Source organism: Phyllopteryx taeniolatus, chromosome 20, assembly GCF_024500385.1.
Source record: "Phyllopteryx taeniolatus isolate TA_2022b chromosome 20, UOR_Ptae_1.2, whole genome shotgun sequence".
In the NCBI taxonomy this organism is placed as follows: domain Eukaryota; kingdom Metazoa; phylum Chordata; class Actinopteri; order Syngnathiformes; family Syngnathidae; genus Phyllopteryx; species Phyllopteryx taeniolatus.
In genome coordinates, this window is record NC_084521.1 from 10,538,642 (window position 1) to 10,565,891 (window position 27,250).

A 27,250-nucleotide genomic window follows, 5' to 3' on the forward strand; every position below is an offset into this window, starting at 1 on the left:
AAACACAATGCCAGCTCCACAAGCAGACCTATATAAGGCCATTTAGGTCAAACTGAGTAAAGGACAATTATGCAGAGGTAGAATTCAGTGCACAATGTCATGATACACACACCCTCACGCAAGAACACCCCTCTATAGTAGTGACCAGCCAAGAGGATGCCACAGAGACCAAAGGCATTTAGTATTTTTTTCCCAACAACTCGCCACACGTGACCATATGGCATCAACACTCTTGCTTCTGGATCATGAGCAACATTAGATTAGGCTGTATAGGCATACACACAATCAAAGTGGGTGACACAATCTTAAAAGGTTGTACCTCCAAATTACAACAGCATCTTTCAAACATTAGCACTGTGTAATCCACTCCCTCTTCAACGGCCATACAGGGACGTGCTTTATGTCTCCAGCAGTTTGGTTTTACATCTTCCTTTCTGGCACCTGCTGGTCAGAGGCTGACATCACACCGACCTGGACCGGGGACTGTCTGACTCTAGAGCTTGGCAAACGAAATTGACCAAAAATATTGGTAATTACATTTTATACTTCATCCATCCATTTTCTGAGCCGCTTCTCCTCACTAGGGTCGCGGGCGTCCTGGAGCCTATCCCAGCTGTCATCGGGCAGGAGGCGGGGTACACCCTGAACTGGTTGCCAGCCAATTGCAGGGCACATAGGAACAAACAACCATTCGCACTCACAGTCATGCCTACGGGCAATTTAGAGTCTCCAATTCATGCATGTTTTTGGGATGTGGGAGGAAACCGGAGTGCCTGGAGAAAACCCACGCAGGCACGGGGAGAACATGCAAACTCCACACAGGCGGGGCCGGGGATTGAACCCGGGTCCTCAGAACTGTGAGGCTGACGCTCTAACCAGTCGGCCACCGTGCCGCCATTTTATACTTCAACATCAGAAATATGACTACAGTATTCAGATATTTGTATTAAATACAGGTAACCAAAATCATATTTTTTTTGCCACAATTCTAATTTCTTTGACACAAACTGTACCTAAAATAATACAACTATTTTTATCATACATCTTTGGTCAAAATTTGTGTTAATTTTTTAACAAGCAAACTACTGAACAAAAAATAATTCACATACATTTTTAACTACCCGCATACTGCAGTGATATTTTTATACCAAAAGTTTCAGGGTGAGGGAAGAGAAAAAATAAAATAAAATAAATTAAAAAAATATATATTTTTTTTACTTGGTCAGGAAAAGTTAAAGTGGAGGAAAAAAATTTAAACTCGATACAAAATAATGCGCTTGTAAAGTATATCAATTACGCGAGATTAAATCAACTTTTGGATGTATGTATTTGACAACCAAAAGTTAATGGTAATATATTCACCTCATATCGTTATTTGTTTTAAAACTACATTTTAATTGTTTATATATTCAATATACAGTACAATGCTACAAATTGAAGCATCCTTTTTCACTTTCCAGATATAATTTTGCCAGTGTGGTGCTCCAAATATGAGCGTCTTCATTTAAATAAAATATGAGACAATTCTCCCATAGACTTTGTCTAAAAAAACAGGAAAACATCATTTACTGTATGCCTATTAATGTATTCCCCTATATAACTTATTAACATGAAAACCTTTCTGTAGTTAGAAAACATTGTAACAAGAAACAAGACAGAAGTCTTTGAGGGTAGCTCCCATTGAAATCTTTATACTTCAGATTCTTTGAATGATTTGTCACATAATTGCTGTCCACCTCATGTACAGTAGAAACAGATCTAATATAAATATTCTAACAGTAAAACCGCAGATCCTGCACAATGGCACTGTATGTACACTATACAGAGACAACTTAGCAAAACGTATACAATCTGTGTGAGCAGTGTTAGATAATTATCACATTTAATAATGTAATTCAGCTGGTCTCCAGAACATAAAACTACCCTGAAGAGTCATGTTTTTAGTAGCTTCTGAAAACAGATTGTTGACTTGTGCTGTTTCGTAAGAAGGAAGAACCATACAAAATGTAGTGGGGGTAAAAAGTTATTTGTTAGTTACTTGTTGTTTTGCTCAGTGGTGTAGGAGTTGAAATTTGTTATTACAGGCACCACAGGTCAGGACAATGGCAGTGATTGAAGTACAACATGACCTCTGCAGTACGTCTCTGACTGAGAAATGGGTGCCAGAGTCTCCCTCCTCGAGTATGCATGCTTCATTCTACCCAATTGCAACAATGAGGCAATGCATGAATATTGCTTAAAGGGAATGTCTGAGTTAGACGAGCAACTCGCAAGTTTGAAGTTTTCCATTCCTGTCAAAGTGTCAAATGGAAGTTTAACACTGATTTTCTTTGACACTGTTGGCTCATGAAGCAGGAATGCTAGGTGTAAAGCTGTTAGCTAAATCAACACTGTGTAAAATGCATAAAACAATAAAGAGGTGCTGATATGCAGAATGGAATGTACACAGCCTTGTGTAGTATTGAATTGGGAATGAGCAGAAATACATAAACAAAATACTGGAAGAGTTTTTGAACTTAAAACTGTGAGCTCGTAAAAAAAAAAAAAAAAAGCTAAGAAACGAAGGAGGTCATTTAAAATGACAGGAATGTAGCCATGCTGCTACTTTCTTATTCTCCTTTTCCTTCCGACGTCGATGGTCTCACATGTCGCATTTCAGCTTAACTTTTGCACTTTTTCATTTTGTTGCACTCACACACTTCAGTTTGGTTCCACTCAGCTCGTTCCAGTTCAGTGCAGTGTTATTTACAACAACTAGAGAGGTGCAATCTCGCTTTGTAAAAGTGCCAGATTGTGTTTGTGTGCCCCATCCGGCAAACAGACCCACATATCCACAGGACAGCTTCCTGCCTAGTTTTTGCCTGCTAACCAGGCAGAGTCCGCTGACAGGTTCCACTCCCACGGTGCCGCTGGTGGCCATCGTTAGGAAATGATGGCTGGACACCACCGCACAACCGACAGGTTGTCAGCACTCACTGACCGCTTCTTTGCTAGCTTCTTCAGGTCCTTGTATTTGTCATCGCACAACCTAGATATAGCCTGGAGGTTAAAAACAAAAGAAAAATGAGGGAGCGGTGAAGACGATACACGTTGCAATGTATAAAAATGCAAAAAACTCAAGTCAGTCTGTGACAGGTGTCAAACTCAAGGCCCGGGGGCCATATCTGGCCAGCCACATCATTTTACTTGTCCACAAAAGCTGTGTCTACTTCATGTTTCTTGCTAAAATCTGTACCAAAAGTGCAAATGGTCTTCACTTTTTATTAGGTTTTGTTACCAAACCCCTTTTAAAAATGAATTCAACAATAATTCAACAAACTATTTTACTTCTAATTTGCAAACTATTTATCCATTAATTTGTTGGGGACATCCAATAACAGGATGAGGTGATTATACATTTATATGCTTTCGTAACAGCCCTCGGAGGGAAACCATAACTACAATGGGGCCCATGCCCAAAATTAGTTCGACAAACCTGGTATGACATGTACATGGGAGAAAGACAGATGACCCAAAGCCTAAAATAAGCTACCCACATGGTTCACCATGCCGCCTATACGACATCTCCTCATCAAACGCATGTCCATTGGATTGTGTTTGTGAGCATGTGCATATACAAATATAACCTATATGTATGTTATTTTGTTCTTTTCCTCTAATGTTTATATTTTTGATGCTGGTCCTTCTTTTAAATTAAATGTCACAAAGCAACAAAAAACGAAAGAGGAAGCTTAATTTTTATGGTGACTGAATTGAAATATCATGAGGTACGGTAGGCTCTTGCTCAGTATCTAGATTCTGAAATCTTTATTTATCCATGGTAGGGCATGTAAGTATGTTGGTGTGATGCGCTACGGTAGTTTAAACTTGATACAGAGGAGCTGTTCACATTAGGAGTTGCGCTATAATACTGTATGTATGCATGTCTTTCTCTGAACTACACCCATTGAGTATTCAGTATGAGTGACCACTGCTCACCTCGAGTTTCTGGGCCTTGTCCCTGCTCAGGGGCTCTAGAGGAAAGCTGAGGTTGTTTGCCTCTGCCAGGGAACGTAAGTCAAAGTAATACTTGGCGTAGACACTGGACGGCACGTTGATGTTGAATTGCAGCAGCTCCAAAAACTGGCGCTCCAGTTCGTTCCTTGATTGGAAATTAAAACAGGTGATTAAATGAAAAGAACCACGTCCATTTACTTCTCTTCGCTTCTCTCCATTTAAGTTGTATTGTTAGATTCATTTCAGCTCTATTTTTCAGGTCCTTATTTTGCCACCCACACTCCTTTACAGGCATATAGCAACACACAGGCTAAATTTAGCCTTGGTGAAAACCAAACTCTGCCTAACAATTCTAACTGTGGCAATCATCCAGCTATTCTGGTCCATGTGTATTTATTTTACAAGGCGAGGCGAGGGTGGATCTGGTTGTCTCCGTCTGTTAGGGCCTTTGGGGATTGGAAATTGACCTCCCAAGGAAATCTATGCTGAAATGCTCAGTCACTGTCATGTGCTATCTGAGATTGCAGCAGACATCCACAAAGACACACACAGATGGACAAATGCATGTCTGGCTCATCTCACAGGCAGTCTGCCAAAACAGGTGGATTACAGTCATGGCTGAGGGATTTCTGAGGCCAAGGACAGGTTCACAGAACTAACGGTGCAGGCAAGTGTGAATACAGCAGGGGTTAGAGCTCAGAGTAGTGGCGACATGTTTACAGTATTGTGTTCATTCTCAGAATACACAGACACGATTACCTCCAAGAAAGACATACGGTGTAGGTCAGCATATGTGCTGGATCTCAAGGTGCTTTCCTACCCCTACGAAGAGGTTGTAAATAAGGACGTCCAGAACTTCATGTATGTATCGTCCTTTTGTCCACCAGCCAACATAGTGCCGTTCAGTTTGTTATGGAATTTCCATTGTCAATAATTATTGTGAAGCTACCATAATAGCTGACCCATACCGCATTACCTTAGGAAACCCTACTGCTAGGGTTTCAATGTTAGCATTTGGCCATTAAATTAAGCAAATGTCCGACAATAGTAATGACCGTCAAATAATGTAATGCTAACTTATGTAGCAGTACTATTTAAAGTGAATCTCATTTGTGTATTTGCTAATATTTGACCAGCATCACGTCTTACTCCAGTGAGCGTGTGTGTGCTGAGAGCAGCACAGTACAGCTGCGGTCAGGCCAGCCTAAATTTCAAAACTTGCCGTCAAGCTAGCTCCCCACTTAAATTTTCAATATGCTACTAGGAATTACGGTAAAACACTTTTTAAAAATAGAAAAAAGCCTAAAAAACAACAAGGCAAATATTGCCTTTGCTTTCAAAGCATTTTACATTTTTTCCGTTAGTCATGATTCAATTTCTGTCAGTTACTAAACTAGTCCAATATATCACCCAGGAAATTGTATCCAATTCTGATGCAGCATGAGCATTTCATAATAAAATCCATTTGAAAGCTCTATACATGTGACCATCATTAACTGTAAATTACCGTAAGCATAAATACCAAAGAAAAATAAATAAATAAATAAATTATTATTTCAGTTCAGGCAGTTACTAGACTACCTACCCCAGGAGAGCACCCAGGAGTTTTGTTTTTTCACATCTTCCTCCAACATTTCCATGCACACAAACTTCAACTCAGACTACAATAACATATTAAGAATTGAAATGTTTTCATGTAACTCACATGTCCTCCACAGTGATATCCTTGAGAATTTGGCAGTAGTCTACATTCCACACCGCCTGGTCATCCCAGACTTTGGATGCCAGGAGGATGGCTCCTAAAACAATACGCTTCCAGTTGGCGGGACAAATGTCAATCTCAGCATAGGTCAGGAGCCTCTCCAAATACACCTTTTGACAAATACAAACATGAATATTAATTATGGCATAGTCTTTAAAGTTGTTGTTGTTGTTGTTGTCTTTATACATGTGTAGTTTGTCCCCACAATGACTGTTATTAAAAGAAAACAAATTTTTGGGTGACAGTACTTGGGTGAGGGGGGGGAAGAAACGTAGCTTAGTTTATTAATTAAATTAAATGAGGCATGGGCATTTTTCACAATTTTAAACAGTTCCTAGGTGTCTTAAAGTTCACATTCTTAAAGTCAACATACACATAGGATTAAACAAAAGTTATCCGATTTGGGAGGGATCTATAACTGTATACGACACTACATGTAGGCCCTTTTCGACTCCGCTAGCGACTATTTTGTCAAAAAAAGCGACTAGTAACAAATCTTGCGACTTTTTATGGTGTTATTGGAGATTTTTGGAGACTCCCTCACTTCCACAGGAGGTGATGCTCACCCCTCCTCGTCCAGACAGAAAATTATTCATGCCACAGTTGACTATTTTAATCACACATACTTAATGTACAAAAACAAAGAATTTTTCAATGTCCCTTTGAAAGATAAGATACAATACATTTAATAGAAACTACTATATTGAGGGAATGAGAATTTTACAATTAATACAGGAGCAAAAGGCAATGCGAGGTACATCACCACCACTATCCCAAACCTCCCTCTACGTGCCAGCACCGAAACATTCACACATTTACAGAACGTGCACTCACCAATGTGACAATGGCACACTCGGCCGTGAGCTGTGCAGCGCTGAATAGCGTCCTTACAAAGCGATAAATCTGCTTTTGCTCAGGGTCGTGCTTGTCGTAGTCAGGTGGAACTTCAGACTTCTGCAGTGACGATATGGTGCATAGGGCATCAGGTGATATAAATAATAATTACTTGAATGATTATTATTTACTTATTCTAATGAAATCAAATCTGTATGATGTGTTTTTTTTACTCTCAAATCTTTTATATAGCTTGTCTAATGTACATTTACATAATCTATGACAAACATTTTTCTTTTCTCTTGTCAAAGACAGCATGCATTCACACAAACTGCTTTTTGTCCAGGGTCATATCCAAAACCATATTCTAAATACCCTTCATGACCATATACTGTATGTGAATTAAAATATTTTAAAAGCAATGCATCTTAGCTAGATGCAGTTGCAGCACGATAAATCTGAATTTAGTCTTTTAAGCAATAACGTTTTAGTTTTCAGAATCCAAAACAATGGCACCCAATTCACTGTTTAACAGCTTTCAAATCATTTAAATATACTGTAAATCCAGTTGTTCTCTCACCGACAGTGGATGTAGCTTCTCATCGAATATGTCTAACAACATTCTTCCGTCGACCTCTCTAGAATAAAAGAGAGCAAGAACATCAAACTGCATTTAGTATTTGCCTAGGATACTACCAGTTCAATAATGCATGGATCAGCCTTTTTGCTGGACTTTTTACCGCGGATGTCCCGCAATATCAAGTTATAATCAGAAAATAAGAGAGCATTTGCAAGCTTCCAGAGTTTGACTTTTGCCTTCTTTAGTACTGATAAGAGTCAAGAATGTGCACACTTTAAAGAGACAGAATGCGTCGTGCAAATAGTTTCTTACCTGTTTCTTATGTGATAGAATATTGCAAGGGCTACGCTGGAAAAACAAACGACCATTAACTTACAAGTAAAGGTATAAAACACATACATACAATGGAGTGTGAAAAAAAGTACATTGAGTAAAGAAAATCCAGTTACCATTTAATGGTGTATTTGAGGTTGGGCTGGCTGACAGTGCTGTCATCAAGGAATATGGTAGCACATGAGCTGTACTTCCTTCTTACCGGGCCTGGATGATGCTGGAGTGGATATAAAAAAGTAAAAAAGGATGCACATATGTAATTCTCCATTTTTTCATCTTGGACCACAGTCTGAAAAGGGGATAACAACGACAAGAACTATGGAGAATGTTGAAATACAATTTAGAAACAGTCAAGTGTTGAGTCGTATTGTAATGCAATGGAATTATTGGTGGTACAACTCGCCCATACAGCAATGTAATGACACCAAATGGTGGTCAGTTTACATGACCAATGATGCATAACACTGAGGATGTGTGGTTCGAATAATGGAGAAACCACAGGACAACGGTCAGATTATTTTGGTTATGTTTACCTTGTTCTCCGAAATGTGTGTGAACTTGCAAAAACAAATAAAAGAGGCAATAATTACCATTTGCACACTATGTACCACAACCGTTAGCAACATTTACCCGTCAATGTAATTATTTTCTAGGAAAAATCATGATCCAGTTTTGAGTGAAAAATTGCTCCCTTAAAATGTTATGCGAGTTTTTTTTTTTTTTTTTCAATATACTCACATGATTGATGTAAAGGCTCTTCCTCTTTTCTCGAACTGAAAGGAAAGATGTGGAATAAGTTAGCACACAGATGGTCACCTAAAAGCAGGACCAAACACTAACCAACAGGGGTCAGCATTGATCCAAGGTTTCTCTGAGTGTTTGTTTTTTCTTCAAACAAATACTGGCACTGTATGTTAAAGTCAACTCTACAATAAATAATGCAAGCTGTCTTATTAAATAAAATGTTACATTACAGTGGAAAATAGCTACTATTGACTTTTTATCTCAACTTTAGTAAAATGATATGTAAACCTAAGTGCAAAATCAACACATTTTTATTATTTGTATCTTTAACGAGATTAAAAGAATGTATCAGTTTTTTTGTTTGTTTGTTTTTTTTTTTTACCTATTGGGAGGCTGCTGTGCTTACAGACACACACAGACACAAACATTCTTTCCTTGAATATCTCTTGCATTCACTGAATCCAAATGCTAAAACGGCATTGACCTGCCAAAATGACTGAAAATAAATAAATAAATGAAGTTATTAATAGTAGGTGAAAAGTAGGTGATAGAATTACCCAAATACAGTACTAAGGCTGAGTAGCAGTATTGACATCAGCGCAATCAGTTGGATGTATTGAGGTAAGGCTGCAACACCAGTGCAACCTCTTTGCTTTTCTTGTTCATGATTTCACCTTTGACTTTCTTGTGTAAAAAGACCAGTACAGTATTTCAAAAGCAATATGTTTTTCCATTCTAAAACGCGTCACACGGGTTACTCTTGACAGCGTTTGAATCAGTAGCAACGGCACTGCTAAAAAGGGCAATAAAATTGAGCAAGAAAGTAAAAATTGTCATCACTCTGGTGACCAAAATATATTGTGCTAAATCTCTGCAGCTCTCTTCACAAAATATCATCTCATAGACAAAACATGCACACCGTTGCAAAACACACACACTCAAAGTTACTGCGAAGACACACCATAAAAAAGCGGCATGTTGCATTCCAAGCACAAAAAAACGTTGACAACAACAAGTGAAGAAGCACAGTGAGCACGACGCCACCTGTCGTTTGTGAACAGACAAAGTCGTGCCCTTACCTCGCTTGTTGTGCACTGCAACTGTAAAGACAAAAGCCCAAGTTTTCGCCTTGTTTGTCTTAACATACACGAAATGTCAGTGTGAAAGGTAACCATTCTCATTTTTAAGTTAGTTATTAAGAGAAATGTTTTTTGTTTTTAGGCCTTTCTTACCCCATTTTTTTAAATTATTATTTCAAACTATGTTAGCAAATCGGAGACTTTGAGACAAGATATTGATGGATGTTAATAAAAGAGCATTGCATCAAATAAGACTTCAAATTCTTCCGGCAGACGAGCTTTACTATAGTGTGTGCAAATGGAACAATATTAAGCCTCTTATAATCGCATTAGGCAGATTATGTCTCAACTGAATTTCACCCAAAAAGAACTCCCTCACATTTGAGGGGATATTTCTGCCACTACGAAAAACAGCTATTCAAGATGATCAAAACGTTTCAGTGTAAAAAAATCTGATGAGGGGTGCTGGGGATGTTTGCGTAGATAAGTGTACTTTTGTGTGACTCCATACCTAGAAATATACATCACTGCCAAACAATAAATATACTTTAGTCAAAGATGACAATTGGTGAGGACTTGCCCATCAAGACATATATGCCTAATTTTTTTGTCATGGATTTTTTATTTTTTGTATGAAATTAATGAAAATGTGTTTGTGTGTGTGCTTATATGCAGAGGACTCCTGCTATTTGCGGGGGATAGGGACCGAGCCTGACCGTGAATTAATGCTCCCTTATAACTACCATGTTTTTATATATATATATATATATATATATATATATATATATATATATATATAAGCGGTTAAGAAGGGGTTCCCGCAAATCACGAGGTATAGGTTCCACAAAATTAAGATTTAGTTAGTTAGGGTTAGTTCAAGAGATTGTATATGTCTTACACTCACCTGTTATTCATTTTAATTCAAAATCATAATACCATTGCAGTGTAATTTAGTATTTATGTGAACATTTTGGATTGTATATGTCTTACACTCACCTGTTATTCATTTTAATTCAAAATCATAATATCACTTCAGTGTAATTTAGTATTTATGTGAACATTTTGGATTTCTGTTTTTGAGCTAAATTATTTTCTTTTGGTTATCTGGTTTTACAATTAAATGACATCAAAGACCTCTTTGAAAGACCTTCCAATAAAAGTTACATTTTATCCAAATTAGCCTCTGAATTGCTAAATTAAATTAAATTATTAACCCAAAAATACATAAAACCCAAAATAAAATGTGTATAGCTTTAACCTGAAAACAGGGGAAAAAAACCAAAAAAAACCTAATTTTACTCAATTAAAAAAATAAACGAGTTATCAGTTTAGAGATTTAGATCAATAGATACAGTGGATATAAATAGTCTACACACCCCTGTTCAAATGTCAGGTTTTTGGGATTAAAAAAAAAAAAAAATGAGACCATGATAAATCATTTCAAAACTTTTTCCATCATTAATGTGACCTTCAACTGAATAAAATATATATATTATATATATATATATATATATATACATACATATATACTTTTAAGCGGGGAAAAAATGTACAATCAGCTGATTGCGTAAATATGAACACCCTGAAATTAATACTTTGTTTCAGCACCTTTGGCTCTCATTACAGCTCTCAGTCTGTTTAGCTACGAGTCGATCAGTGTGGCACATCTTGATGTGGCAATATTTGCCTACTCTTCTTTGCAAAAACGCTCCAAAGCTGTCAGCACAGTGAGAGCATCTCCTGTTCACAATCCTCTTCATATCACCAGATGTTTGATCGGATTCAGGTCTGGACTCTCAATTTTGGGGGGCTGTCCACTTCTTGCTAATGTCACTCTTGTGCCATATTTTTACCACTTGATGACTGCTTTCACTGTGTTCCATGGTATATTTAATACCTTGGAAATTCTTTTGTATCCTTCTCCTGACTGATATCTTTGAACAATGACATCCTTCCGATGCCCTCTGTTAATCATTGCTTGTCCTGTAAGATGCTATTACAATAATGTCAGGAAAAGCCTACGAGAACATCTGAACTTGATTTTGGGTTAATCAGTCACTTTAAATGGTGGCGCATGTGTGCTCTGACTGACATTTAACATGTTTAAATGTCATTGGTAAAATCTCAACACACCCAAACCCCCAGTCATACGAGGGTGTACATACTTGTGCAACCACATCCTCTCAGTTGTTTATTTTTACTTCCCCTATTTTGTCAGTTGAGTTGTACATGTTATAGTTCATATTAAAGGTGGGAAACAAATATAAAAAAATTTGAACATGGGTCTGTAGACTTTTTTCCACTGTATAGATAGAGATATAGATAGCGATAGAAAGCCATACAGAGATAGCGATACATACACTATATTGCCAAAAATATTCGCTCACCTGCCTTGACTCATGTATGGTATGGTAATTTTTGTCCATTCTTCCAGGAGCATATTTATGAGGTCACACACTGATGTTGGACGAGAAGGCCTGACTCACTGTCCACTCGAAGTCAACCCAAAGGTTATTGGGTTGAGGTCAGGACTCAGTGCAGGCCACTCAAGTTCATCCATACCAAATTCTCTCAACCATGTCTTTATGGACCTTTCTTTGTGCACGGGTGCACAAACATTCTGGAACATAAAGGGGTAATTCCCAAACTGTTTGACTGTCCAAAATCTCTTGGTATGCTGAAGCAGTCACAGTTCCTTTTACTGGAGCTCAGGGGCTGATACTTTGGACATTTCCAACTTTGTGGGAACAGTTTGGAGCTGGCCCCTTCCTGTTCCAACATAACTGTGCATCAGTGCACATATCAAAGTTCATAAAGACATGGATGAAAGCGTTTGATGTGGATGAACTTGACTGGCTTGCACAATACTTACCTCAACCCTATGGAACACTGGATGAATTAGAGCAGAGACTGAGAGCCTTCTCATCCAACATCAGTGTGTAACCTCATACCTGAAAATGCGCTTCTGGAAAAATGGTCATACATTCCCATAAACACACTCCTAAACCTTGTAGAAAGCCTTTGCAGAAGAGTTTAACATGTAACAATTGCAGAGGGTGGACTGATGTCAAATTAAACCCTATGGATTAAGAATGGGATGGCACTTAAATTCATATCTGAGTCAAGGCAGGTGAGCGAATACTTTTGGCAATATAGTGTATATATGGAGGTACTGTTCATATATATATATATATATATAGAGAGAGAGAGAGAGAGAGAGAGAGAGAGAGAGAGAGAGAGAGAGAGAGAGAGAGAGAGAGAGAGAGACTGTACAAAGATATACATGAAGTGAGAGAGCAACAGATAGATCGATCGATTCATAGATCGATAGATACAGCTTAAGTATTTATAGCTATAAATTAGCTTCAGCTTCTTTCGTGTTAACATTATAATTGTATTATAAACATCATAATTGCTAGAGGCTAAGTGACTCTCCGTAATGTGTTTTTATGTCTCAAAAGTATTTGTCAAAATGGCTGTCTATCGTCGTACTAGAGCGGCTCCAACTACCAGAGACAAATTCCTTGTGTGTTTTGGAGCTACTTGGCAAATAAAAAGGATTCTGATTCTGATAGATCCACAACAAACCTCAAGGATTGGGAAGGGAGTAGAAAGAAACAGTTTGTAGAACAAAATTCCAAAGCACAGACAAAAGTGTGTGTCACTCGTGCAGCAAAACGCACCATCAGTCTGGGACTTGCTAAGGAAGATGGTGCTGGCTCGAGGATGGTCAGAGGGATTATACTCCATCGGTAGATCTGAAAACAGAAGGGAAAACATCAGTCTGGCCTTGCTTTTAAAGCATTCCTCACATTAAAATTGTCAATCGTCACCACATTACAGAGTTTTGGCACAATGAAAACACTACACTTTCACTGCAAGGTGAAAAGGTGGATCAGTGGCTTGAGGGGTTAAGCCCTGGTCTAATGGATTTACTGTATCTGAAAGGAGAAACAGTCAGTCAGACCAGATGGCTACGACACCGTATTGTAAACAACGGCTTGTAAAATCAATGCTCCCGAGCAAATACAGCAAAAAGGTATACTGTAGATTTGCTTTACATCATGATCCTCACACACACGGCTACACTGTAATGTCATAGTTGTATCAAGTGTAAAACCTTTTTTTGAAACAGTATGCTTCAGATTAAGCATGAAGACTTAATATTTGCTATAAACTCAGTACAGTCACAGTGAGAAACAATGAAGGTATGGACCTCATCCAATTCACAAAGGTTGCGGAAAACACCCAACAACAGTCAAACAGTGTAAACCGGACACATTGCAAACACCTTTCTGGTTTCTCAGATGATGGCAGTGAAACAGGAAAGGTCAGAAGGAAATAAGCAAGAAAAGGGGGCACAACTGCACACAAGAGAATAGAAAGCTGATAAAACTATGAGAAAGGAGGCAGAAAAAGATGAGCGATACATTTAAAACCCAACTGGGAGAGAGAGCTTTGAAAAGAGTATCGGATAAAAATGACAAAGGCAAGAAAAAAGCAATCAGAAAATGAACGAGAAATTAACAGATAAAAAAAGGTGAGATGGGAGAGATGATGAGGAGATAATGAGCTGAAAAAAGAGGGCAATAAGAAAGTTAAACGCCTCTTTTTTAGAATTGATACTCTCATGCTGACAATAACTGTGGCGTATATCCAAGATCACACAGCCTCTTTGGGTACACAGCAGGTTATGCATCCGAGACATAGCTATTGTGCAAAACCCTTTTGAACTACCATCTTTTTATGTTAGAAAGCCACTTGAAGAGCCTCAAAGGAAATATACACAAGCGCGTACACATAAGTACACAGACACACACATATATATATACACACACAGCGAACCACACACCAATGTAGGAGGAAGTGACACACTATGTTGTGTGTGGGAAGAGGCAGCAAGCACTAAAAGAGGGTTAAATGATGCTCACATCTGTTGGAAGGAGGGGGGGTACTGAATCAAATCAGTCACGAATAAATGAAACATTGTACTGAAATTGCAAATCAACGGCTCCATTCTTTCAGACAGGAAATGGACTCTCCACAGATACTGGTGTCAGTGACCGTTGGTGTGGCTCTACCCCCATTAGTTTTCTTCCAATCTCCAACTTGGGGAGGACCTAAACCATCCAACTTCCTGCGTTTCAAGAACTGGAGAGGAAATGAATTTTTGGGGTGGTGAAAACATATTGCAACAAATACGAAAGGTAGACTAAAGCAAAACTAGAGGCAATCACTTGGTTTAAGCTAAAACCTTCATTACTGTGGAAACTTGAAGTCCGAACACCATCCTTTCTGGGACATTGGTCGACTGCTGGTTTGGTCACATTTGGAATACACTTTTCCCAAGACAATAAGAAATGAGGAAAATATAATTTATCAGCTCCAGAGTCAAACTGTCACCGTCATAAAATCATTATTAAATTTGCAGGCAACATTCTAAGTTACATTAACTGCTAATACAAGAAGGACTAAACGCAACTCACACTCTAGAATCCATTCAGTTTTTACTACATTATTATTTTTGGCTTAGTCATATTGTACATTGGTGGGCTCACAAATAAAACAAAATAATGACAAAGAAAAAGCTAAATATGTCGATTTTCACTGAGCGAAAGCCGGCAATATCTCTTTTGAGATTTTATAAAATCTTGCAACATATGCAAAGGTATCTATCCCCTGATGTCATACGCATGATGGCGATTATACCTCTAGATTTTTTTGGCTGCCTTTTACCAAATCCTTTGGTGAGACTCTCAATTATATAATCTCAAAGGCCTTTCACTTCAGCAGTTCTACTATATTATAAAAACGGTGTTCAACGCCAATTGAAGATCAGAAGTAGAAACAACATATTGGTCCTCTTGCTTTAGATGAAACAAGAAAACATGGTGGTGGGAATGTGTTGAGGAAATATGTAAAATTATCAGAAAACATTTCTCTTCTGTGAGATTTGACAGGATTGTGGAGATGGGAAATAACACCCCATTGGATTTGCCAATATAGTGCTGCACCATGTCTTTTTATAAGTGGAGACAGCCCACTCTCAGGAGAAAAGACCAATTGATTATACAATACAATTAAGGTAGGCTTCACAACACTGACAATATTCAAATTCCCAAATAACCTTCACTGAGAATAACGATTTCCGCTCGGCAGACTTGGCCATGAAAACCAATGTGACTACAAACATCCAAGCCAGGCTAGATTTAGGAGAAAACACACTTGTTATCTCCCAAAAGCATGTGGGAAAATGTATTATTGTCTAATCAATGACACCAAGGATGAACTTTTTGGCCATAATTCCAAAATGTTAGTGCAAACACAAAATGTTTTTGCTTCAGCTGGAACTGTTGGCTTAGTCTAGGTGGCGAGAGCTATGAACAGCTCCAAAATACCGATCAGTGTTAGCACAAAACCTTCAGGCTTCTACTAGAAAGCAATAAATAAATAAATAAAATATGGAAAAGCCTTTTAGAACATCTGAACTTTGGGGGTTAATCGGAGGCACCTCAAATGGTGGCAGGTGTGTGCTGAATTCCATTTAACACAAGTTTCAATGTGATTGGTTAATTCTGAATAACCCTCCAATTACAAGAGGATGCGGACACATGCACCCACATTAGCTCAGCTGTTTATTTTTACTTCCCCTCTGCCTTTCTGATGCTGCATGACCATATTTTTTGATATTGGAACATCAGCGGTGGTGGAATATATTATCGTACATTATAGTTCATATAACCAAAGGTTATTGACCTCTGAAGATTTTTTTCCTCAAACTCAATGAAGACAGACTTTCCACTTTTTTCCCCCTTTCTTCCTTTGACTCCCTAAAAGGTATTATGTCACATGTCCTCTTCTAATGCAATCTTAGTTTTATATAGGACCCCTTTTGTAATTTGTCCACCATTATTTTTTTTTAGCCACATTTTAGCACATGTATTTTTAATTTCAGAGCTCGTGCTCATTGCTCTTCAGTTTTAAATATAATCATCAAAATACCGTCACTGTATACTATTGCCTTTACAACTTCTCCAAGATTGTTTGAGATGTGTGTTGACTGTTTATATCCAGTGTTACTAGGTATCTTAAATTGTGCATAAATGTCAAAAAGTCAAATTTCCTTTTTATTATTTTGGCGATTGTATTGGATGAGAATCCTTTGGAAAATTAATACTAAACTGACCTTCTGTTGTAGTGTTACTTCTGGCTGTGATACATTCCATTTCTCATTGACCGACCGTGCGTAAGATTGATGCCTCAACTGAAAGTATACGTTTACTGCACACAATGAGTGGGGTTAATGACAGAAGGCTCCCTGCTAAGGATGTGTAGGGGTTGCAAACTTGGTGGCAAGTAGAGGGTAGTCATTTACTCTGCACCCAACAGAGTCACAAACCCACCCTTCTCCTTTCACTCCCCTCATCCCCACATCTTGCTGTAACTAGGCAACGCTGGCTTGAGACGACTCAGATGGTGGAGGCAGGACATTCAAAGGCTTTTGCTGTCTTTAAATATGCCTCGCCCCCCTGATTCACTCTACTAATCGCTGCTGAGCCTGATAGAAGTGTGAGACTGTCACACATAATAGCATTGCTGAAACAACAAACACCAGCAGTGCAGCTGATCTAATCTACATCTTTCTGATGAAGAACAAAAGTAAGGATTTTCATTGGAGAGTGAATGGCAAAACATCCTACAAATAGAGTTTGTGAAAACAAAACAAAGCTAAACAGGTGGGTGTAGTTACTTAATGAATAGACACAGAAACAGCTAACAGGAGAAGACCAAGCATGGAATCCAGCAACACCAATTACGTTTTTAAGAAAAACTAAAAAAAATAATTTAAAAAAAAGGGTCTATAGCCACAGCTGGTTGGACGACCAGCTGGGTCCCACTGACATGATATAGAGAAGGGAGGTAGATCATAGTGTAGGGGACTGGAGAGTATAAAAAAATAAAGCCTGTAAAATAGGAATTATAAAATTTTGCCAGGATGATTGATCCCATTTATAGGCTTCATTCAGACTAATGATTGTCTAAAAAGCAATTGTTTAATTGTAAGGGTGGGAATCACAAAGTAAATCACGATACTGATCACATCATGACTATTGATGACACAATGATCAACATAGTAGGGAAAACATCTATATCTACTGTATACTGTAAAACTAAAGAAGCGAACACTTTTGAGACACTCTTCTTGCACATAAAGCATATGGACAAATTAATAATAATAATACAAACACAAAATGTTTTTGGAAAAGTTGAATCGTCATAAAAAATGTACAAAAAAATACAAAAATACAAAAATAAAAATAAGGCCAAGAAAGTATTTAATAAAAACAGAAAATGAAACAGCCATTACTGTACAGTTGATTTTACATTTAAAGTTTTCAAATGCTTTGGTTCAGAAACAATATATAAACATACCGTACATGTTTCTCTCTGCTATTAATGAGAGTAAAAAAAAAGAAGAAGAAAAATAAATAAATAAATAAATAATAATAATAAAATAATAATAATAATAATCACATTTCGGAGTGGCAGAATCAATGATTCCTGCAGTGCACACGTTTTGCAAATGACCCAGCATTCTACCACCTCTGCCTCAATATGAGCCAGGAAAAAAAACATACGGGGAAAAATGCACAGCAATTCAAGATGAATAATAATCCAATTGAATCGTAAGGCTATGAATCTCAATTAAGTTGTGAGGGGACTAGATATTCCAACCCCTAATTATTACACAAAATGTATGTTGTTCAAGTATTGCCTATATAGAAAGCATCTTAATTCCTAGTTTAATGGTTTCTCATCCCATGCTCACTATCCATGCGATGAGTTACAGTGAGTGATCCACCACACAATCTTGATTCACCATTCCCTAATTCACCTATTCACATTTTTTTAACCTACCCTCTGCTATGTGGTGAGTCACCTATTCTCTATTTTTATGAGGCCAAAGCCGTGCCTAATATAAAAGTATTGATGTGGCACACCTTTTGGCATCTTGGTGCGAAGGAACTATGCTGAAATGAGGGAAGGAGCTTCAAGCCACAAGGGATTATTGTACATACAGTATGTTAGGCATTTCAAGACTTCACTACTCTTATGTTTAATACTTGCACATCCAGGCATAGATGGTCAGCAGATTTTAAAAGACAATTGTATTAGCCAATTTTCTTTGGCTTATACAAAGAGGGAACCTCCTCCATCATCTTATAAAGTATGTTAGCAGGCAAGACACAATTGCTTTTTCATTCCTTTCTTTTAGACCCTAGGGGCTTCATGCATTATTAATAAGTCTGCCTTGCTGTGGACATGGTATGGACTGCCACCTTATGAAACAAAAAATCCATTATTTATAAACTATAATTGTTTTAACTTGAGGAGGAATTGTCCCTTCCACGTTGGTCTAAACATGATTGGGGAAGACTTTCTGTCATTGCCAACATTATCGCTTTTGCAATTTTGGCCCACTTCCAAATATTACAAGAGAAACCACAAAACAAATCACACAGCCTAAGCCAGGTATGTAAAATTCATTTTTGTCGCGGGCCACATTGTAGTCACGGTTTCCCTCAGAGGGTCGTTGACTGTGAAACCATATAAATGTTCAGTCACCTCCTAATATTATTACATACACACAGCAAATTGATGGATACCTAGTTTTGAAATGAGAAGTCAAGGATAAGAGTTTGTTCAACTATTGTTCAGGTGCTTGCAATGTCTCAACGATACTATTGTTATTATTTTATGGGAATTTGAGCAAGAATCATGGAAGTTGACGCTGATGATTTGCTTTCGCGAGCCACATGAAATGACTTGGCGGGCCAGATTTGGCCCCCGGGCCTTGAGTTTGACATCTGTGGCCTAAGCCATAAAAAATGTGGCTGTATCAAATCAAAATAGGAACTTTCCTCCTTACATATTCCCCGGGACGTTTTGTGTATTTCCTCCTCGACAGTTGAACAGTTTGCATTATCTGATTATAAATCCTGTCCACAGTTTGGCAATCCATGCCCATCGATTAAGGTGGGCCTGTGTAGTCACTGTCTTTGTTATCTCCACATGGCCCTGGGTTAAGGTTGCAACCTTATAAGTTTTCGTGAATCTGTATTTATATAGACCCTTGATGTAATATGTTGAAACAACATTTTATGACGTTGGCATGCAAATCAGAATCATCTTTATTTGCCAAGTATGTCCATAAACACACAAGGAATTTGTCTCCGGTAGTTGGAGCCGCTCTAGTACGACAACAGACAGTCAATTGACAGAGAACACTTTGAGACATAAAGACATTGACAAAAAAACAGTCACTGAGCACAGATGTTTTCCCACAATTGCTGTGGCAGTGTAAGGCTGTGATTGCACATGTCCTGTCAGCGGCCAGATGTTGACATTAGGTTAAACATTGTGAAGCCTTAATTCAGGCATTCCTCAGAAACCAATGGCAATAAACCATCACAGTAAAAGTGAAAAAGCTGATGGTGAACATTTCAACTGAGAGAGGTACATTAGATTTAAGAGACACAAAAAATGTTGACATACAGTGAGCCACCGCTTATTTGCGGTCAACTATTCACAAATTAGCCTGTTTGCATTTATCTTGTGGAACCTACCCTGAGCTATTTGCAGAATCTTGGCATATTTTGGGGCTCTTTTTGTAACAACCTAGGATGCCATAAAATGGCGCCAAAGCCCTGGCAAAAGGTAAGTAGTAATTGGTGTCAAGGAAGTATGGGTAAGTGATACATCTCATCTTTTCTAAGCTCTTGGTGTGAGTGGGAGGAGCTACATTTAACTGAAGTTTTCAGCAGAGGTTACATAGTGTGTTTGCCGCTGCTTTTGCTCTGCTGAGTGGCTATCAAAAAGCTCAAGCTAACATATGACACAGGCCTCGTTATTTTCTGACAATTGCGATTTTTACATGTGAAGCATCCATGCACTTCTGGTGCATTTGTTTGAAAATCAAATAATCTGTAAACCATTGAATTTGGCAAAGTTGTTTGATGAATTTTAAATGATAAAGTGTATGGGGATCATAGTTTGGGGTAGAGTTATGGTTTTAACTATAAATATAGGCAAGTATAAACATTTTTAGGGGGCATCAATTACCTTTTTTCTCTATTCCCAGGCGATAGGGGCCAAGCGCTGCCAGGATTTACTGTATTTATGCCTGACAATATTTTAGTTATTATTTTCCAGCTGCATTCATGCATGAACGGAGAAAGAACAACATGCTTGGGTACAATCTACTGTATACGGAGTATGGGTACATTGTGACTCTGTGGAAAACAGTGGTTTGTCCAGTTTGACTAGATATTAATTTACTCCTATGAGAGGTTGCAAGCAAAAAAAAAAAATGCAGCATAGCAATCAACTACTACTCTGTATTGTGCTGTTTCCATAATGAAAATATCTATCTCATATATCTCTATTTCCGAAATGACCAGTTTTGCAGCTAAATAGCCTGTGGAACCTCCAAAGTTGAATGCGCCTAATGTTGTACAATTTAGAATAAAGAGACTCACTTGTTTTTACTCCTGTATGATGGTTATGAATATTAAAATGTTTGTTGAAACATTGTAAAGTGAATAAAGGTTTTATGACGGCAACAGCTGGACCCTAAAACTGATTAATAACATTTCTCGTTTGTTTGTCTTTTTAATCCAACTAAATCGGGGTTCCACTCCTCTCCCAAAAGGGATTGTTGAACCTCAGAAGTTCCACTAAAACACATTCTCAAAGGAGAATGCTCAAATATGAAATGCTTTCTAATGATCACAATAAGCGTAAATATGTTTAATATATGTTATATACTGTTTTCATTAATAGTGAAATAATCAACTAAACCTAAATGAGTGCATATTTATTAATTTAAAATCTCACCCAACTCTCACCTCACCAAGTCAAATGGTAACCCACGTACATGTAGGTCAATCCGTCTGGAACTCATACATTGGAGACTCCCCAGGCTCATCAACCAGGCATAAATAATCCATGCCCAGATTTCAATTAGCCTGCTAGCAAGACTCGTCAATATGTTCATGTGTGCGCCCCACAAATTAACTGCAACATCATAAAGACAGTGAGGAATGTTGGCGCCTGGAGCAATTGCTCATTTACAGATGTCAGCCTTGAATAAAATCCAGTCAGTGAGAAATGATTCTGTTTCATCATGTACAGTACATCTCTATTCTCGGAAAAGTGAGTCGCTGGAATTTATGTTGACTGGAATACCATACTAAACGGCAATTTAATGTTATGGCTTGGAAGCCGGTGGCACGGTGGGTGACGGCTTAGAGTGTCTCCCTCCTAGTTCTGAGGACCGGGGTTCAAATCCCGGCCCCGCCTGTGTGGAGTTTGCATGTTCTCCCCGTGCCTGCGTGGGTTTTCTCTGGGCACTCCGGTTTCCTCCCACATCCCAAAAACATGGTAGGTTAATTGAAGACTCTAAATTGCCCGTTGGTGTGAATGTGAGTGTGAATGGTTGTTTGTTTTTATGTGCCCTGCGATTGGCTGGCAACCAGTTCAGGGTGTAACACGCCTCCTGCCCGAAGATAGTTGGGATAGGCTCCAGCACAGCCGCGACCCTTGTGTGGATAAGCAGCTCAGTAAATGGATGGATGGATGGCTTGGAAGCCCAGTCAGTCAATTAAATGATAGCCTTTTCGTTTTGGTATTTTGGCCTAATGTTTTTCTTATTTTATATACCGCTTGACCTTATTAGGATTACGTGTGAGCTGGAGCCTATGCCAGCTGACTTTGGGCAAGAGTACACCTTGGACTGGTACCCGGTCATTCACACGCGCATTGACACTTATGGGCAACTTAAGAGTCTCCAATTAACATTATATGTATGTTTTGGGAAAGTGCCAGGAAGCCAGAGACTACAAGGCCTGTGGATTACACAATAGATCAGGTGGCTATTGGCGGCCATTGGTAGTTAGTGGTTCACTTTTGTGCTGCTGGCATAGGGCCAATACCCACTCAAAAGCTACCAGAAGTGACTTCCAAGCAACAGTAGCGAGAGAGCGAGCCAGTGAAGTGGTGGGCAGTGAAGTGTTGTCTCAGGTGATGTCTTAAACATATTTTTTAGAATAAATATTTAGCAGATTTAAGGAAACAGCAGATGGTTAAGAAGATATGCACATTTAAAATAGAACAAGGTTTTGAGATCTTGGCTTTAGTTCCCCTTTAACCTTTGTGGTGATAACGGTCATACACTATAACTCCCCATTAGGCCTGTGCATCGGCAGTGGCAAACCAGTCCAGGGTGAGTGATGGTATTTGAACCTGAAAAGCAGTGTGATGCGTTGTGAAGCACAAGCTATGTACCATGAGCAGCTGACCACAAAAAGTCATAAATGTAAATAAACTATTAGTTGTCAGCAGAGGCAGGAATTATTTATCATTGCCTGGAGTTAGTTCTATCATGAGGAAACACACAGAAACATATAGACAGAGCGCGACTGCTTGGGCAAATCAGGTTTACTATACTGCTAATTTGTGGTAAGAATCACTTATACTTGGGATGAGTGAGCATGTTTTGTTTCTTGCGTCACCAGTGTCAGCAGATTTCATGAATGATTTTCTTTTTCCAATCACATGCTAGTTGAAGCGCAGACAAACACTTTTTTGTGTATAGACACAACGAATTCAAAGACGACACTCAAAGGGTGCAAAACTCCACACAGATCCCACAATCTCTGTTACAATTGAATCCTTTGGATAACTAGATTTCTGTGCTGCTTTTGGTTTAAAAATCTTCAATTTCAAATCTTAACAATACATTCGTTTTCTCTGCAAATATGTGTTGGTCGTAGGACATTTATACCTGTACGAAACTAGTTTCTAACCCAGTGATTTCAAGCCAGGGTGCCGTGGCACACTAGTGTGCTATGAGAGACAACCTGGGATGACGTGGAAAATTATCTGATTTCACTTAATTTGTCTTACAATTATTATTAATTATGAATATATCTTTGTACCATGAAGTGTGCTTTGGATAATGAGTTGTTCTTTTCGTTCCCCATACTGTACTTTCTTGGGTATAGGGAAATTAATTATATAGCAGTCCTTGAAACATTAACAAAATGTAGTCTGTGAATTTTTGCAAAACCCGATAACTTAAAGACAAGAAACAAACATGAACAAAAAACATTATGAGTCTGGCTGTGATTAATGAAAATTTTCTTGGAATAAAAACATTATAACACATTTATTGATTATTGGGGTTTTATTTAATCTTGGTAATAGTGTGAAAACAGCTCTTCCTCTTATCAAGGAAGGACATCTATCTCAAAAGGCACAATTCTTTATCTGGCAAATTATATCACAACCATTACCACAAAGACTGACCCACCAGAGTCATTAATTCTACTCTTATATCACTGAAACAAAGAAGGATTTTAACACCTTCTGCTGGGAGACGCACAGACTTAGGCCCGCTGCACACCGACCCACACAGCAGAACACAATTAATTTGGACAACTGCAAAAAAACAAGCAACTCAGACAGACATGCAAATTAGACGACTGGCCCTCACTGCAAGATAAAAACTGCAACCACGGGTGTTCTTATTCAGAAATAACGCTTTGAGGCACCACATAAACTTACTGTATTATTTCTTAATGAACCACAAACAAACAACATGGCACAGCTGTCAAGGAAGAGAGCAGATTGCCCTGGCTCCTGTAGCTATGTTATAACAATACAAAGACAGGAAACAGGACAGAGACCCCGCAGCTCACTGTTTGCTTTTTAGCAACAGCCAGCTACATATGAAATTCTAAATATAGCTATTATTTTAAAACAACATACTTTTAGCACCTCTTTTTGATTTTTATTTGACTGTGAAGTCCTAAAAGAAAGAAAATCAAACTGCTAACACTAAATTACAAATAAATAAGTCATGCTACTAATATAGCATATGTGGCTAACGTCAGCTTGTTTACAGTAGTAATATTAGCTTAGCATTGTTTGTTGACGCTGGACACCGTTCTCTGTGACTATTTATCACGACTGTGCACTGTCCATCCACTTTCACATTGTTTTGAATGGACCAGGAAGTTAACTGAAAACTGACTTGCCCATCACTGGTGAGATCGAAAATACGTACACAAGTCGTTGATTTTTGATAAAAGATGTGAACATTTGGAACATATAATCACTTTCATGTTAGTGAAGACATTTTAATAATGGCGCAAGTCCAAATTTAGAGTTTTGTGCATTCCGGGATGTACCACGTTGTGCAGAAACATGCCAAAAAGCACTGTGGTCTACCTCGAGAGATACAGCATAATTCGATGCAAGGAGAATGAGGCAGAGAAGGTCCCCACTTACTACTACTGACTCCAGTATCAATCACTGTTCACATAGAGCAGAGAGAATATACTGTGTGACTGTGAGTATTGTTGTGCACCTTGTTTGTATGTGTTGCTGCACTGTGTGTTGTTTAAAAGTTTATAATTACCATCAAATCTTGGCTAATTATCTGTAGCCCATCTTTGGGGGTTTGCATTATAGGAGCGTTCGAAATGGTCACGTGGTGTCTCAGTTGGCAGACCACAAGTTATCGGGTTATTTACGCTTATTTCCATTAATTAATAAATGGTAGTGTCATGTTGCGTTATGGGCTGTACATACAGATTGTCAACGAAGGATTCTAAGAGCTTTTACAGCATCCCGAAGACACAGGAAGCTCATTGAAAGCTCATGTGCAGCCACATTACGTGACACAACTGGAACAATAGTGACCGACCATGTTTGCTTTCGGCACTTTATATGGTAATGGTAAGACATTGAACTTTGTAATAACTTGTTGTAATTAATGATATTCGACACAAACAAACAAAACATAAATGTTACATTACGTAATAACTAGGCTTTACACGATCAGGATTTTTGGGGCCGATCACTGATCAGCGAGTTGGAAATCATCAGCGGCATGTTTACGTCAAACCTTTCGTGGTACCGTGGTTCGTGCTAGACTACATAACATTTTCTTGCCTGCTTGCGAGCCGTATCGTATTAAAAGTATGTGAACATACCTCAAGCAAGCCTTAAACGAACGTCCTCTCCTGTCCTGAGCACCAACACACGTTTTTCCCCATTTTGTCCTCATAATACAAAGTCGGCGCGCTCCACGCTTGTTGTCGTCGCCACGGTAACGAGTGTAACCGGTCGCATTTGAGTTGACGAGCTAAAGCCCAATGATCGTAAAAAATGAGATGTGGTGGTATCGGAATACAAGATTTTATTGCAGTAGTCTGACATAATGCAATCGTGAAAGAGCAAATTTGTCTTGTAGTCTGATTACATGTCTGTCTCAGACGTGTTGTCTGTTCCACACAGCCGACATGTTTTTTTTAATAACTTTATTGTCAGTCAGATTTTTTTAATAACTTTATTGGCAGTCAGATATTTACAATACTACATCAAAAGACGCGCGACAAGGCTAAAAATAAACTAGCTTTTGGATTCAAATATACTGTGCACGATGGCGATGCGGAGTAAATGTCTTTTGCGAATTATGACATTAAAGCCGATCATCATAAAATGCTACATATCGGCTGATAGCGATCAGCCCCATAAAATCGGTGTAAAGTCTAGTAATAACTAAAATACTTTGATATCGCCGTTACTTTTGGTGATATTTTACCTCTTAAGTAAGCCTACTATCATATACAAATTACAAATGGGTATAAGCCTTATAATATAAAAATGCATGTCACATATAGAGATGTTTCGCCGTCTGAACATTTACCAATCACCAATTGAATGATTGACACTTTGATGCGTCAAGAGACTTGTAGACTTTCATTTAATCTTTTGTGTAGGCCGAAATTAAAAGTTGTGGATCATACAAAATCGTATGGTTTGGTTGAACATTCAAAATATAAAATGTTTATCACCCTTTTGTTTTTAGTGTCAGTTTTACAGTAATCTGCAAGCACGGAAGGGGTAAAAGTATATATTTGTTTATTTTATACGGTCTCTCTATATTGCGGAATACGCCGCGATAAACAGGGATCCACTGTACTGTCATTCGCAAGCTTATTGGAATTTCTTGCTGTCAGCTGTGGAGACTGGCAAAGAAGGAGTTTTATTGCTATAACGAATGGGTGGGTCCTTCGCACAAATGTTGCACGTCCGAGTTGCAATCTAAATAAATCTCTTTGAGCATTGAAGGCATAGAAGGATCTTCTTACCGTCCAAATTTTCTCTGTCGCTGATGTGCTGGAGGTTGCAGCCCGTATCCTCCCGGCTCAGCTCGGGCTCTGGCCGATAGGGCTCCAGTCTGGAGTGGTTGTTCCGCCGGTGTTTGGGGCTCGACGCCACGCAGCAGGAAGGTGTATTCCCCATGGCCAATTTATGTAATTAATGATAGTCGTTGGACACAACTTTTGGTTCTTGGTAAGGGGAAGAGGAAAAAAGGAGGGGCGGTAATTCAAAGAGACACACTACAAACTGGCCCCGTTATCCGCTCGCGTTACACGCCCTTTCCCCGGCCTAGGATACGCTTAGCTGATGACTCCGATCCATTTAAATGCGGCTAAAATGCTAAATTAAGCTAAGAGAGGTGACGAGCAGGCCAGCGCCCTTTCCAAACCTTCCGGCGAGGGCAGATATGTGCCTCCATGTAAGACACTTCGCTTTCTCTCTGACGACTCCCTTCGTCTTGTTATTGCCGACTGAGCGTCCCCTCCTCTTTTTCACCAAATCATTTTATTACGCTCTTGCGACCCAAGCGACCAGCAACACATGACACTTTTCCTCGTTCGGCAAATATTTGTCTGGCTATCGATGCTACATGGTAGCCAATAAAATGTGAACATCAGTTACTTCCTCCGCTGCCGTGCTGCTCTCATAAGCATCGGGGATGTTTCCCCTTCTGCCCCCTTCTGATAT

At 38.7% G+C, this 27,250-nt stretch overlaps 1 protein-coding gene across 5 annotated transcripts; it reads right to left on the reverse strand.

Moving 5' to 3' along the window:
* Positions 1-1,661: 1,661 nt before the first annotated feature.
* On the reverse strand, positions 1,662-27,250 carry ccny (cyclin Y). Of its 5 annotated transcripts, XM_061758622.1 has the most exons (13): positions 26,952-27,250; positions 26,551-26,751; positions 13,012-13,086; positions 9,329-9,349; positions 8,244-8,278; positions 8,039-8,062; positions 7,622-7,722; positions 7,485-7,520; positions 7,173-7,230; positions 6,593-6,712; positions 5,702-5,868; positions 3,979-4,141; positions 1,662-3,039 (listed from the first exon to the last, which is right to left on the reverse strand). In XM_061758622.1, the coding sequence occupies exons 2-13, from the start codon at positions 26,702-26,704 to the stop codon at positions 2,923-2,925; spliced, it is 1,071 nt and encodes a 356-aa protein (XP_061614606.1). In that variant the 5' UTR covers positions 26,705-26,751; positions 26,952-27,250; the 3' UTR covers positions 1,662-2,922. The 5 variants fall into 5 exon arrangements, with proteins under 5 accessions (XP_061614606.1, XP_061614605.1, XP_061614607.1 ...); XM_061758621.1 differs by having other exon boundaries at positions 26,551-27,250; XM_061758623.1 differs by lacking the exon at positions 9,329-9,349 and having other exon boundaries at positions 26,551-27,249.